General features: G+C 51.3%; 2 protein-coding genes across 2 annotated transcripts; one reads left to right on the forward strand and one right to left on the reverse strand.

Annotated features, from left to right (window-relative positions):
* Positions 1 to 5,154: 5,154 nt before the first annotated feature.
* Positions 5,155 to 8,732, reverse strand: CDCA8 (cell division cycle associated 8). The gene is made up of 10 exons (XM_065857245.2): positions 8,565 to 8,732; positions 8,346 to 8,474; positions 8,031 to 8,071; positions 7,662 to 7,737; positions 7,294 to 7,433; positions 6,950 to 7,029; positions 6,576 to 6,674; positions 6,265 to 6,391; positions 5,698 to 5,784; positions 5,155 to 5,331 (listed from the first exon to the last, which is right to left on the reverse strand). Exons 1-10 carry the CDS (start codon positions 8,644 to 8,646, stop codon positions 5,287 to 5,289), a joined length of 906 nt encoding a protein of 301 aa, XP_065713317.1. The 5' UTR covers positions 8,647 to 8,732; the 3' UTR covers positions 5,155 to 5,286.
* A 95-nt stretch (positions 8,733 to 8,827) lies between these two features.
* AIRIM (AFG2 interacting ribosome maturation factor) lies at positions 8,828 to 10,154 on the forward strand. The gene is made up of 4 exons (XM_065857235.2): positions 8,828 to 9,105; positions 9,210 to 9,389; positions 9,466 to 9,584; positions 9,678 to 10,154. The coding sequence occupies exons 1-4, from the start codon at positions 8,828 to 8,830 to the stop codon at positions 9,743 to 9,745; spliced, it is 645 nt and encodes a 214-aa protein (XP_065713307.1). The 3' UTR covers positions 9,746 to 10,154.
* The last annotated feature ends 1,542 nt before the right edge of the window (positions 10,155 to 11,696 follow it).

Below are 11,696 nucleotides of genomic sequence, written 5' to 3' on the forward strand. Positions count from 1 at the left end.
GAACTTCATTTGGTAGAAAAGCCAGATCCCAAGGATCAAGTGCACTTTGGATGCTCTTTCTGTTTACATTTTATCTATAAAGTACATTATGGTTCTCTAGGCAGGGAGTTGAACCAACTTGATTCTGGATCCTCTCCCCATCTTCCTGCCCCCGGGCCATTTGCTTGTGTTATTGTCCCGCAACACCCCCCGCGGGAAGCAGACCTGGAATCGAGTTGGTTCATCTCCACATGCTTTTTGATATTCATTAACTACATGTTATATACTGTAAATACTTAACTGAGAAGTCAATATATATTTTTATAAGGTTGAATCAAATGTAATATATTATCATAAGGGACACTGTGTGCATTTCATGTTTGAGCTATAGTCAGACATCTCCAGGGAATCACAGTTGGTTTGGAATAGTTAATAATAATAATAAATGGTAACAAAGATTTATTGTCATTTTTGTTAGTTTTCTATTTATTGAACTATGTTTGAAGGCTGCAATAATGAGATATCTAAATACCTAAGTAAAACCAAGCACTAATTCTGGCCTGGTTTGTCTGTGTGGGTCATTTCAGGGGTTCTGAGGAGCAGTACCGCTTGAGCAAGGGCAGCCGGCGTCAGGTGAGGAACAGTTTTGGTGGCAGCAAGGCGTGAAATGCAATGTTCCTTTATTAAATAGCATGAGGAGAGTCTGGTCCTGCTGCAGGGGTGGCAGTGACTGTGGAACTCAGGATGGTGGCTTCTTGCTATTGACAATTTGTTAGAGGAAAAAACCCTCACTTTGCGAGTACAGCGTGTGTGTTTTGGGGATGGGAAGGTCCACGGTTGGCCTGTCGGGCCAGGTGCTGTTCAGGTGGGCAGGGACCACCCGTCACCCAGGGGACCCGGTACCTCGGAAGTGGTGACAGCGCGGAGGTGTCGATACGACTGTGATTGTCGGTCTGATGTATGTGGATGCTGCTGGGCAGTGGGAAAGCACGCAGAGTTACTGTGCTCAAGGCATGTAATTAATTGTGTAATTGAGTAGATGAAAGCAGTGTATGGCCAGCACATTAATTTCTAAAATAATTCGAAATAATTCGATGCGACTCTTTCGCTGGTTCGTGTTTTTTTCTCTTTTTCTTAGGCTGCTTAATGCCAAAGGACACGAGCAAAAGCCTCGTTTCGCTGTGCTGGGAACAGTGACAGCTGCTAGGAAAAAGGAACTGAATGGGCGCTTAAATGGGTGAAGTCTATTTGCCGTCTGTCGATCAATTAATTCAGCTGGTCTTTGCGAGGAGCCCGGCCAGGGCTATATTGGCACTATAAAGAAATAATTAGAGCTCTGGAGCAGTTATGAATAGTGGATGGCGAGTCCCGGCCAAGCGGAGGCTGCAGGGATGAGGCCATGGGGACCTGCTCCTGCTGTCCCCATCGCTGCCACCATCCACTGTGCCGCTGGTGACCCCGTGGGGACAGAGGTGACTGTCCCAGGCTGGTCCGGTGGGAGCAGCGGGGAGCAGGGACCAACCCAGGGCACCCGGAGTGAGACAAGCGCTGGGGTTTGCGGCACGTCCTGCTTGGGGTGGCCTTGGCGCGGGGCTGGGTGCCACCAACAGCCACCGGTCACCTTGACTGCTTCGCACCGACAACGGATCCATCTGCCCAGCAGTGACATGCCTGGGAGGCACAGGAGCCGTTTAATTACACAATTATAAATGTCTTTGGCCTTTTTATCTTGCTGAGGCTGCCGAGCACCTTCAGCATCAGACAAAGAGAAGCCGTTATCGCTCCGTGCAGGGGGGGCCGTCCTGGGCAGCAGCCGCAGCTGAAATGGCACATAAAAAAGCCGAGGAACAGGATGGAGCCAGCGGGTCGGATCGGTGCCGGAGACACCGCCTTGGCACAGGCTGTGCCGCGCGGCCGTGTCCCGCACAGCCCCTTCCCTGCCTTGATTTTGCCGTGTTCCAACAACGCAGCGGAGCAGCAGATGAAGATATAAATCTCTGCTTTGACTCGTGGGGAAACGCAATGTGTCAGGTGTTGCATGACACGGCAGCAAAATGTGATGTGGCGTAATGAAGCAAACGTCCCAAAATAAAACTTTATTCTAGAAATATACTTGTCACTGCCGATTTAAACTCTTGCCACAAAGCTGTGATTTGATGCAAGTTACTTTTGCCAGCAATTTACAAAAGTGGGTGGTTTTAATTACTATTTATAAGAGTCTAAAGAGAGAAGGTGTCTCTGTTAACTGTACAATAAAAACCCAGATCCTTAGCTCCAACGTAGCAGAACTTGGGAGAAGGGGAGCAAAACATGATCCACTTTGAGCAATCAAGGAAAAGGAGCACGTCCCCCGTCCCCACTTTGTCCCCAGCCTGTCCCAGTTTCTGCTGGGACGTGACAAACCGCAGGTGAGTGACGAGTGAGGTGGCAGCCGCTGGCTTGGACTCCATTATTGATTTGAGGAATGTTTCAAACAGATCATTTATTTTCATTAGACTTCTGCCAACGTCTTCATATCAGTGTCCCCTACGTAGGTTGACATCTGGCCTCAGGAATGCTTTAATTGCATTTTCTTCGCTTTACACAGCTCTTAGCTAATGCATTCTGGCTTCATTAGATTAGACACCTATTGTCCTGAGGATGTTGTCATGTTTTCAAATGGCTTCAATCAGCACCTCCCAGGTACCAGCTATTTCAGGAGATAATAAAAGCGAAACCTCATTTGGGCTGGGTGAGTAATGGAGGTGCAGCTCCCACCCCCAGCCAGCCTGGCTTTAAATTTGAGTCCTGACATGCCCTGGATGCTGGCAGAACACAATTAAGTCTCTTGTCTTGCAGGCATCGGCCGCGCAGTTACACTGCGCTCAGGAGGAAGAGCTCTGCGCCGGGAACCGGCTCTCTAATGATCTTGTCATCCTGAGCAGCACAGGGAGATTAAATAAAGGATCGAGGGAACAGTCGAGATCAGAACTCGGATTTGCAGACGCTGGGTCAGGGCTGGCTCCCGGTGCTGCGGTTGCTCGGCCCCGGCAGCTCGCCAGCTACCACAACACCCACATCTGTCCTTCTCGCCCCACAGGCGGTGTTTTGGCTTCTGGAATTCATCTTACCTAGCAAGGGGCTCTAAATATAAGCCAGACAATTTCCTCTCCTCATTTGTAATAATCTCTTCCAGTCTTAAATTAGTTTTTGAAAATATGTATTGGGATGATAGGCTTTTATCACAGCCGATAGGCAATATTCATCACACCTCTGTCCCAATGCTCGCAACACGCACACATTCATTACAGTAGCCCTGCATCAATTTGAACAGCACTTAATTCATTATAACTCCATTACTGCCCGTCCATGTTCCCCACACCAACCGCACCGGTGATTTGTCACCCGTGTCCCTGAGGGGACTCTGGCAAATCCCATGTCTGCAAGAAACCTCTTTGTAAGTAGAGACCCAAACATCAGGGCAGAGGAGGAGCCACGATGCCCATTTGGGCCAGAGCCAAGAGGAAGGAGAGAAGGTGACATGATGGGGAGACAGGTGACAAAGAGGAAAAATCACCGAAGTCTGAGCGGCTCAGCAAGTTGCATTACAATGAGAGCTGCAGCGACGGGAAAGCTGCAACATCTATCGTGTCCCGGCAGCGTGGAGTCGTCTGCTTGGCAAAAAATAAATCTCAGTAGCTGTGCAATAGCAAGGACACGGTGCTCGGTCCCCATGCCAGGTCATCTCGTTCTGTGCCATGCCCCTGTCACCAGCTGGCGTGTGGAAGGGTCAGGGCGGGATTTATGCTCCTCACCACGTGCTGGGAGGTTTATGGCACTGTAAAATGTGTGGGGTCTGAACAAAGCTGAGCCGTTCTGCACAGCTCTGCGCTTTCCAAAGCGGCTCCACGATTCACTTTAACGTGACTGATTCCCTTTGATCCCGCAGCTCCAGCTCTGCAGCAAGAAGCTTCCCCAGCAAAGCTTCGCTGAGGTGCCTGTTGCGGGGACCAGATGGCCGGTGCCAGATGGAGAAGGTGGCTGAGGAGCGAGATGCTATCAGGCAGAGTGAGCCACAGGCTCTAAACAATCGGCAAATAACTCAGGCTATTAGTATCAAACTTTGTCTCCAAAGTTCCCTTCCTTTGCCATTGGGCCTTCTAATTTCTAGATTAGCTAGATATTAGATGGGAAAAAGAACCCGTACCTCATTCATGGCTGGCAGGTCGGGCTGCGCTGAAAAAGGACTTTTCCTGCCCAAGATCCTCATGGGCACAGCAAGGCCAGGGCAACATTACTCTGGAAAAATCCCAGGTCTGCAAGAAGCCTCTCTGTAAGGTTATTGCTGTTTTCTGTGTTCCCGAGGACACTGGGTGCTGCTCATGCTGCAGTGGGGATGCAGCTCCCCAGGCTCCCAGCACAAGATCACCCCTGGGGGGAAATCAGCTTTCGGTCTGGAGCAGAGACCCCCGTGTCCCCTCCCACCCCCTCGGCCGGGGGGGTGCACACAGGTCCCAACACCCCCTGTCTCCCAGCAGCCCCTCAGATTTTACCCACATTTCCAGCAAATGAATTAATTTCAATTTGTGGATGAAACGTGGCACGTGGAGCCCTGAACTGTGCAAAATCAGCAGGGTTTGTATTTTATAAAGAAGATTGACCCATAACTAGTAAATATTGATTTTTCCCTGGAAAGCTGCTCTCAGCCCATTGCTGCGGGGCTGCGTGGCACCAGCAGAACAGCAGATGACGGCCACTGTTACAGCATCGGGCTGCAGGAGGGGATTTTCTCTTAATGACAATCACCATGGCCGTGGTTCAAGGTGCTCTCTCGGGGAGCACGCTGGCAGCTGCAGTGCTGGGAGCAGATCCTGCTTAAGCAGCATCGTCAGGCTATGCCCAGGACTCTGGTTCTCCAGCTACAAACACCCCATGACACACAGACATGTCCTGGTGACACACAGACATGTCCTGGTGACACACAGACATGCCCCTGCACGCAACCCCCGCTCTCCTGCAGCTTGTGTCCCAAGGGAAACACTTTTGGAAAGAGCTCTGGTTCAGGTCAGGGGTTCTCACCTTAAAAAGTCAGTACTCAGCAATCTTTTATCAAACCGGCCCTCATCACAACTGAAATTACAACCAGGAAAACCACTTTTTCTCATGGAACCAGCTGCAAAAGTGGTGGAGTCTATGAAGTGCTTAGAAAATTTTATTTACTAGAAAAAAAAAAAGCGTAAGTTCAGTATGAATTAGAACAAGAACTAGGGGTGGCAGCCCTAAATGTAACGTTGCGTATTTACAGAGACACCTCAACATTCGGTGGTTTCATTTCTGGGTTTTTGTAGCGCTGCAAGCTTGTGCGAGGCGAACCTAGAAAGAAAGAGAAATAAGTCAGCACTCAGAGACACTGTGATAGGCCACAACCACTTACAACTCCTGCCTGAAGTGGGAAACACTTTCAGTTTTGATTCAGTTTTTCAAAACATCGGTAATAGTTCTTTTTCAAGAAGCTCGTGGTTCATCCAGTTTGTATTAAGCTGGATGTGATGTGAAGCTGCTCCCCCTCCTGCCCTTCTCAGGTCATGCCGCTTCTTGGCCAGTAACATGAGCCAAAACACAGGGGAAGGAGGGGACGGAGGGGAGAGTTTCTACTGAAGCTCCAAAGTCCAGTGACTAATGACAGTGACAACAGTGCCCGACAACTGCAGGTCACGGCTGACCAAACCACAGACTTACCGAGAGTTTCTTCATAATCCCTTGGGCCTCCGGATCCAGATGAAGAAGATTATTTTTGGTCAAATCATTTGCTGTTAAATAAATGCTCTGTAAAGAAGAAAAAAGGCAAGCAAATATTAGGTTTTCTGTTTTGGGAGCTGTAGTAGCCTGAAGCTGAAAAAACAAACCACCCCAGCAACAAAATCAAAACATGAACAGAACCAACCACACAAAACACACAAATCTAGAAAAATAAAAGAGAAATCAAATTGAAGTAGATTAGGAGACGATGTATGGGCAGAGAACAACGTTCAGCTTGACCAGAAGCTCATCTCCTGCCTTCCTCGCAGCACATTAACACATTACTGCCAGCAGCAGCGACTGTAAACATCACTCGAGTGCCCAGTAAAACATCCTTCTACATTCTGCTTGGACCAGCTGGAGCAGCTCCTGCCTCTGACTCAAAATCTCTCCATGTTCTTTTCAGTCTAGCTCAATAAACTGGGACAACCAAAGAGATGAGGGCCCCCAGGAAGCGACAAGCTGACCCTTCAGCACAGATTTTCCAGGTTAAAGCTGCTGCCTCACCTGCCCTCCTCCTACAGGGACCTTGATGCAGATGTCGCTGCTGTCAGCGAGGGGGCTGCCGTTGGCAGAGATGGTGTAGACACGTTCATTTACTGCTGGCGTGCGCAAACCTGGCGTCTTGAAGACTCTGAAACCAAAAGTTACAGGTGAGTAATCTCATTGCAATTGCTCGAAGCACTTTGACTACAAGTCTTTCATTTCAGGTTTAAAGAGCCACTAAGGATTATGTGCCAACAGATGACAAGTACATAAAGCAAAGGGCAAGACGCTCCCCTGTATAAGAGATTAATAGAGAAACAACAGACACAAACCTGGAATCAAATCTGGGTGTTATCATGGAGGTGCCTCCCCGAGCACAGAGATCAATTGTATTACGGGTAGCTGGGGTGATAAAGTTGCTTTTGCTTGACCTGTTAGGGGACAATAAACAAACATCTGCTCACCAGACCACATTCAACCAACATATAAGCACTAGCTTATCAAAGACTTGAAGGAGGTTTTCACCCCAGCAAAGCAGAGGCGGTTACCTGTCTTTCACTCACTGTCAGATCACAGATTTTTTCCTGTAGCATGGCACAACTACATCAACCAGCTAAACCGTACTCCCTTCCATTTAGGAGTTATGTTAGCACTATATGCTTATTCTCCATTTCTGAAATTCAGGTTAAAATATATCCCTTATTACCTGCTACTGATGCGCTTCACTCTTGCTGAAGGAGCCCTTCTGCTCCTGGACGCTGGTGCTTTTTTAGTGGACGCCTTGACCTGAAACACCAAATCAGTGGCTTCACCCTCATGCAACAGCTGAGGCCACAACGAACAGACACTTCCACATAATAAGCTCCTTTTCCTGGCACAAGAGCCCAGAACCAAACCCCATACAAACTTCTGTGACCATCCTCTATCACTAGAAATTTCAGGAAGTGACATCTGTGTTCAAGTCCCTTCTGAGCATCTATCACCAGGGCAGCAGCTTGAGAAGGAGTTTACATCTGGGGAATAAAGGCACCACAAGTTGCAGCTCTTTACCTTTGCAGCTCTTGGGTTAATGTTTTCAGCTTCCAAGTCTCCTGGACACTGGGTGTCATGTTTTGCTTTCTTCGCTAGAGGAAGCAAAGGAGCTTCTGCTTCTTCTTCAATAGCTTCAATATCCTGATTACATTTTTGCACTAGAAAGAGAAAGTGTTATCAATGGTTGATGAAGCACTATCTCGAATTATTTTGAGTGGTTTAATAAAATTGAGTAGTTACTCCAGATAGTAGCGATAAAAGTTGAAGTATTTTTCTGTCTGTAAATAGATTGAGGGATATAAGTAAGAACCAAATTATTCACAGTATGTAAACTACAAAAAATTTTCATCTCACCGAACTCATCACAATGCTTAAGGCAAACTGACCTTTCTGGATGGTTTTTAAAGGAGTCTGGATAACTCCGGCTGCCAGCTTGTTTATTTCTGTTATTTCCAAGTCTGCCTGAAATTAAAAACCACCAAAACACCATTAGGAATATCAATATCAAACTTCTGATAAGTCCACACTGTAAAGCAAACCCCTCATTATTTCCCCGCAAGAATACCCCTGTGTTTTCTGTTCTGCTCAAACTGGGACCTTTCAATTGTTCTGGGCATGAATCTTGTGCTGGTACCAGAGGCACCTCTTACTGGGAAGTCTCAAAGCAGCATTTGCAAGAGCGTTGATGTGACCTCTGCTCCTGCAGTGGTGTGTAACATGCTCAGAAAAGCTGAATCTTTGGGCTGGGTACGTACCGTTGCAGCCTCTTCCAACACCTTCTCGCTTCCTCCTTTAGCTAAAAAGAAAAGATTTTGTTAAAAAACAATACATATCTAGGAGGTGCAGGCAGCACACTAGATATACTTTAATACGCCGCCACCTGGGGGCAAAACAGCAGCACAAACCGGTTTTACCGGCGGCGATCGAGCAGCTCCTGAGAGCGAGAGCGGCGCTGCAACAGCCGCGGGGCTTCTGGACAGAGATCCCGGCTGCTCCCTTGGTTTTCATTGTTTCTCGTTACCGGAGGGAAGCGGTGCCCTCGCCAGCCCGGTGCCCTTCCCGGCCCATACCGAAGTACTCGACCCAGTTCATCTCGCGAATATGCACGGGCAGCCGCAGGATCGCCATGTCGTACATGTCCTCCACCTCCTTCACCAGCCGCTCCCCCTTGGCGCGCAGCCGCTCCAGCCGGCTCTGCACTGCGGGACACACAGGAGGCTCAGCCCGAAACCGGTGCCGCTCCCCCGGCCCCGACCCCCGGTTTGCCCCGTTCCCCCCCTCCCACCTACCTTCACGGTCGAAATCCTTCAGGAACGCCGCCAACTTCCTGCGCCGCGCACTCGCTTCAGCCTTCTTCCGTGGAGGAGCCATGGCGGCGGGACCAGAACCGGGAACGGGATCGGGACCAGGAACGGGAACGGGTCTGGAGCGCCGCCGCCACACCTTCAAATCCAAACGTCGTCGCCGATAGGCCAATCAGGGCTCAGCACCGCCACCGATAGGCCAATCAGCGCTCAGCACGGGGCGACCGATCAGAGCTCGGCGCGGTTCAATGACGTCATCCTCCGGCGCCATGGCGGCGGTGCTGGCGGCGGCGCTCCGGGACTGGGCCGCGGCGGCGGAGCGGCGGGACGCGGCCTGGCGGGCGGCGCTGGCGGGCTGGGCCGCGCTGCTGCGCTCGCTGGCCGGGCTGGCGGCGCAGATGCAGGCGGCGCGGCGGCTGGCGTGGGCCGGCTCGCCCCTGGGCGCCTTTGGGGAGCTGCGGGAGCGGCTGTGGCGGAAGCAGCGCGGCGCTGCCGAGGCGCTGCTGGAGCAGCTGTGCGACCGGCGGTGAGACCGCGGGGCGGGCAGGAACCGGCTGGGGAGGCCCCGGGGTGGCCCCGGGGTGGCGGGGCTGCCGGGGCTGCCGCTGAGCGCCCCGCTTCGCCGAGCAGGGCGGAGCTGCGCGCCGTGCGGGACGGCGCGGGGGCCGGCGGGGCCGCGGTGCTGCGGCTGTACGAGCAGCGGGCGGCGGAGCTGGGGCTGGCGGCGGCTCTGCGGCGGGGGCCGCGCTGCCCCTCGCTGGCGGACGCGCTGGAGGGGCTGCAGGACGTGGAGCGCTACTACCGGCACCTGTATCCTTCCGTGAGCGGGCTCTGGGCAGCACGGGCCGGTGCCTTTTCGTCGTTGTCGTCCTTACCGGTCACGAAGGTACCTGGAAAGCGACCTCCTCCTGCGCCGCATCAGCTGCAACAGCCTGGCGGACATGGAAGCTCTCCCGCAGGCCTGGGAGAGGATCTTGGAGCGCTACAAGGATGACATTGTCCAAGGTAGCTCTGCTCCCAGCAGGTTTTTGTAGGTGAGTAGTACAGATAAGATGCATGAAGTTAATGGGGTTGTTTTTTTTTTTCCTTCCAACTCAGATGTGCTTCTCAAGATCTCTCTGTTTGTGGACAACCAGCGAGAGCTGTGCTGCTCACCCGGGTCCTGACAGAGGGGCTGATGCCGACCACCTTCAGCGAGTGGCTGGTATATTCTGAGGTGACCACGAGAAGGATTTGAGGAAGCTCTACTGGTGCTTTTTGGAAGCTGGATGAGTTTGGTACTTGGTCTCGGTGGCAAATGCTTGGGCTGTGTCATTTTCAAGTGGAAATGGACTCTTCTGGAGAAGAGGCTGAGCTAAACAAGCCACGAAGGTGAACAGGAGTTGTCTTCAGCTGCAGAAGTTGCCTGCCATGGATATTTTGTATACTGAAAAAAAGCTGAGACTTACTAACCTGAGGTGCATGGCAAATAAGTGACCGTGACATCAGGTCCAGCAGGCTGATCCCATGTCAGAAAGATATTTAGGTACTGTCCTTACGCATAAATAAAGCATACCAAATCAGAGCTAGAAAACAGTTTGCACCTTGTGCCTCTGAGTAATGCCTTTGTTTTCATCCCACCTCTACATTGAAGAGTGAGGAGCAAGTTTGGCTTGAAAAGGTAATTGTGGAGGTGCCTGGACCCCTGAGTGCTGACACAGGCAGTTTCAGTGTGTTACCGGTCTGATGCCTCTGCTAGGACACGTTTAAATCACAGTCTTAAAATGTCACCTTCCCAGAAAGTAGTGGGATGCCTGTTTCTAAATAACACATTTTCTAAGAAAATGGCTAAATAAAGAATTGTTCATGGACAGACAGCAGCCATGCTCATGCTCCCTGTTTTTGCAGTGAAACAGCTCTCGAGCCTGGGGGTGTGTGACCAGCTGAGGGCACTGCTCGAGCATGGAACCACAGGCTGTCCTGTGCAGTAATAACTGCGGAGAGAAATAACGTCACCCTCCGGGCGCTGGTGCGGCTGCTGGCGTCACGGCTGATAGAACCAGCGTTTGTCGAGGGCAGGGTGTCAGTCCGGGGGGGTGAGGCGGGTGCTGCCCCCAGTTCACGCAGGTGGGGATCCAGGCGCGGGCAGGGAGCTCGGTGGCCATGGGGGGTGGTTCTCCGCTGCTGAAGGGGATTCTGTGAGTCTATGTGCTCTGCGTCGCTGCGAGATGCTGGTGGGTCCTGCCCGCCAGCCGCTGCCCCGGCCCTGCAGCCCCCGCACCGGAGCGTGACCGCGCGGTGAGTCACGGTGTGGCTGCCCAGAGCCTTTTGCTTGGCCACCCCCTTCCCAGGGAAGGAGGAACAGAGTCCTGCTGCTGCTGCTTCAGCTAAGATAAAGCAGATGATGTGGTGAAGATACTGGTTTGGCACGTCAGCCAGGAACGCGGCTGGTTCAGCGAACGGCTGCACAGCAGCCTCAGAGCAGACACTTCTGCGTGCAAAGCGCTTCCATCCCCGAGCGGCTCCGTGTCACCATGACCCATCACTGACTCATGTCAGCGCTGCTGATGCTGTGGGTTGCGTCACAGCACCAGTTCAGTATAAGGCATTTATTTTCCTGTCCGCAGCAGGATGAGCCATTTCATCCAGTCCCTTTTCCAGAGCTTCGCTTCCAGCTGCAAACTCCTCCTGAGAAATTCACGTCCCGTGTTCAGGTTTGTTGTGGTACAACAAAGAGCAAAAGTAACGGCATCCAAGTACGGGGACAGGAGGAGGCAAGTGACAGCAGCAGCACCTGCCTGGCAGGTGCTTCTGTCCCCTCCGCCTGTGCCAGACCCCAGTGAGGGCAGGGACCGAGGGCAGCACCACGGACTCTAAGACTAACTGGTAATGTAAAACAACCATGAAAATAGATCCAAGGGCCTTTGTTTTTGGAGCAGAGCTCTTAAAGTATTCTTGCATGGAGATCTGTCTTTCAGGAATGCAATAAAACCAAGTTAGCAGCTGGAGCTACCTTGTTAAAGTCACATTTTCAGGAAATACAAAGCTCATGCTTTGATTTTCAGCTTTACCTCCTGCTAACTTAATTTGAAAATAGTTACTTTTCACTTATAGGGAAAGCACAAACTAAAATCAGTT

Source organism: Patagioenas fasciata, chromosome 25, assembly GCF_037038585.1.
Source record: "Patagioenas fasciata isolate bPatFas1 chromosome 25, bPatFas1.hap1, whole genome shotgun sequence".
NCBI lineage: Eukaryota > Metazoa > Chordata > Aves > Columbiformes > Columbidae > Patagioenas > Patagioenas fasciata.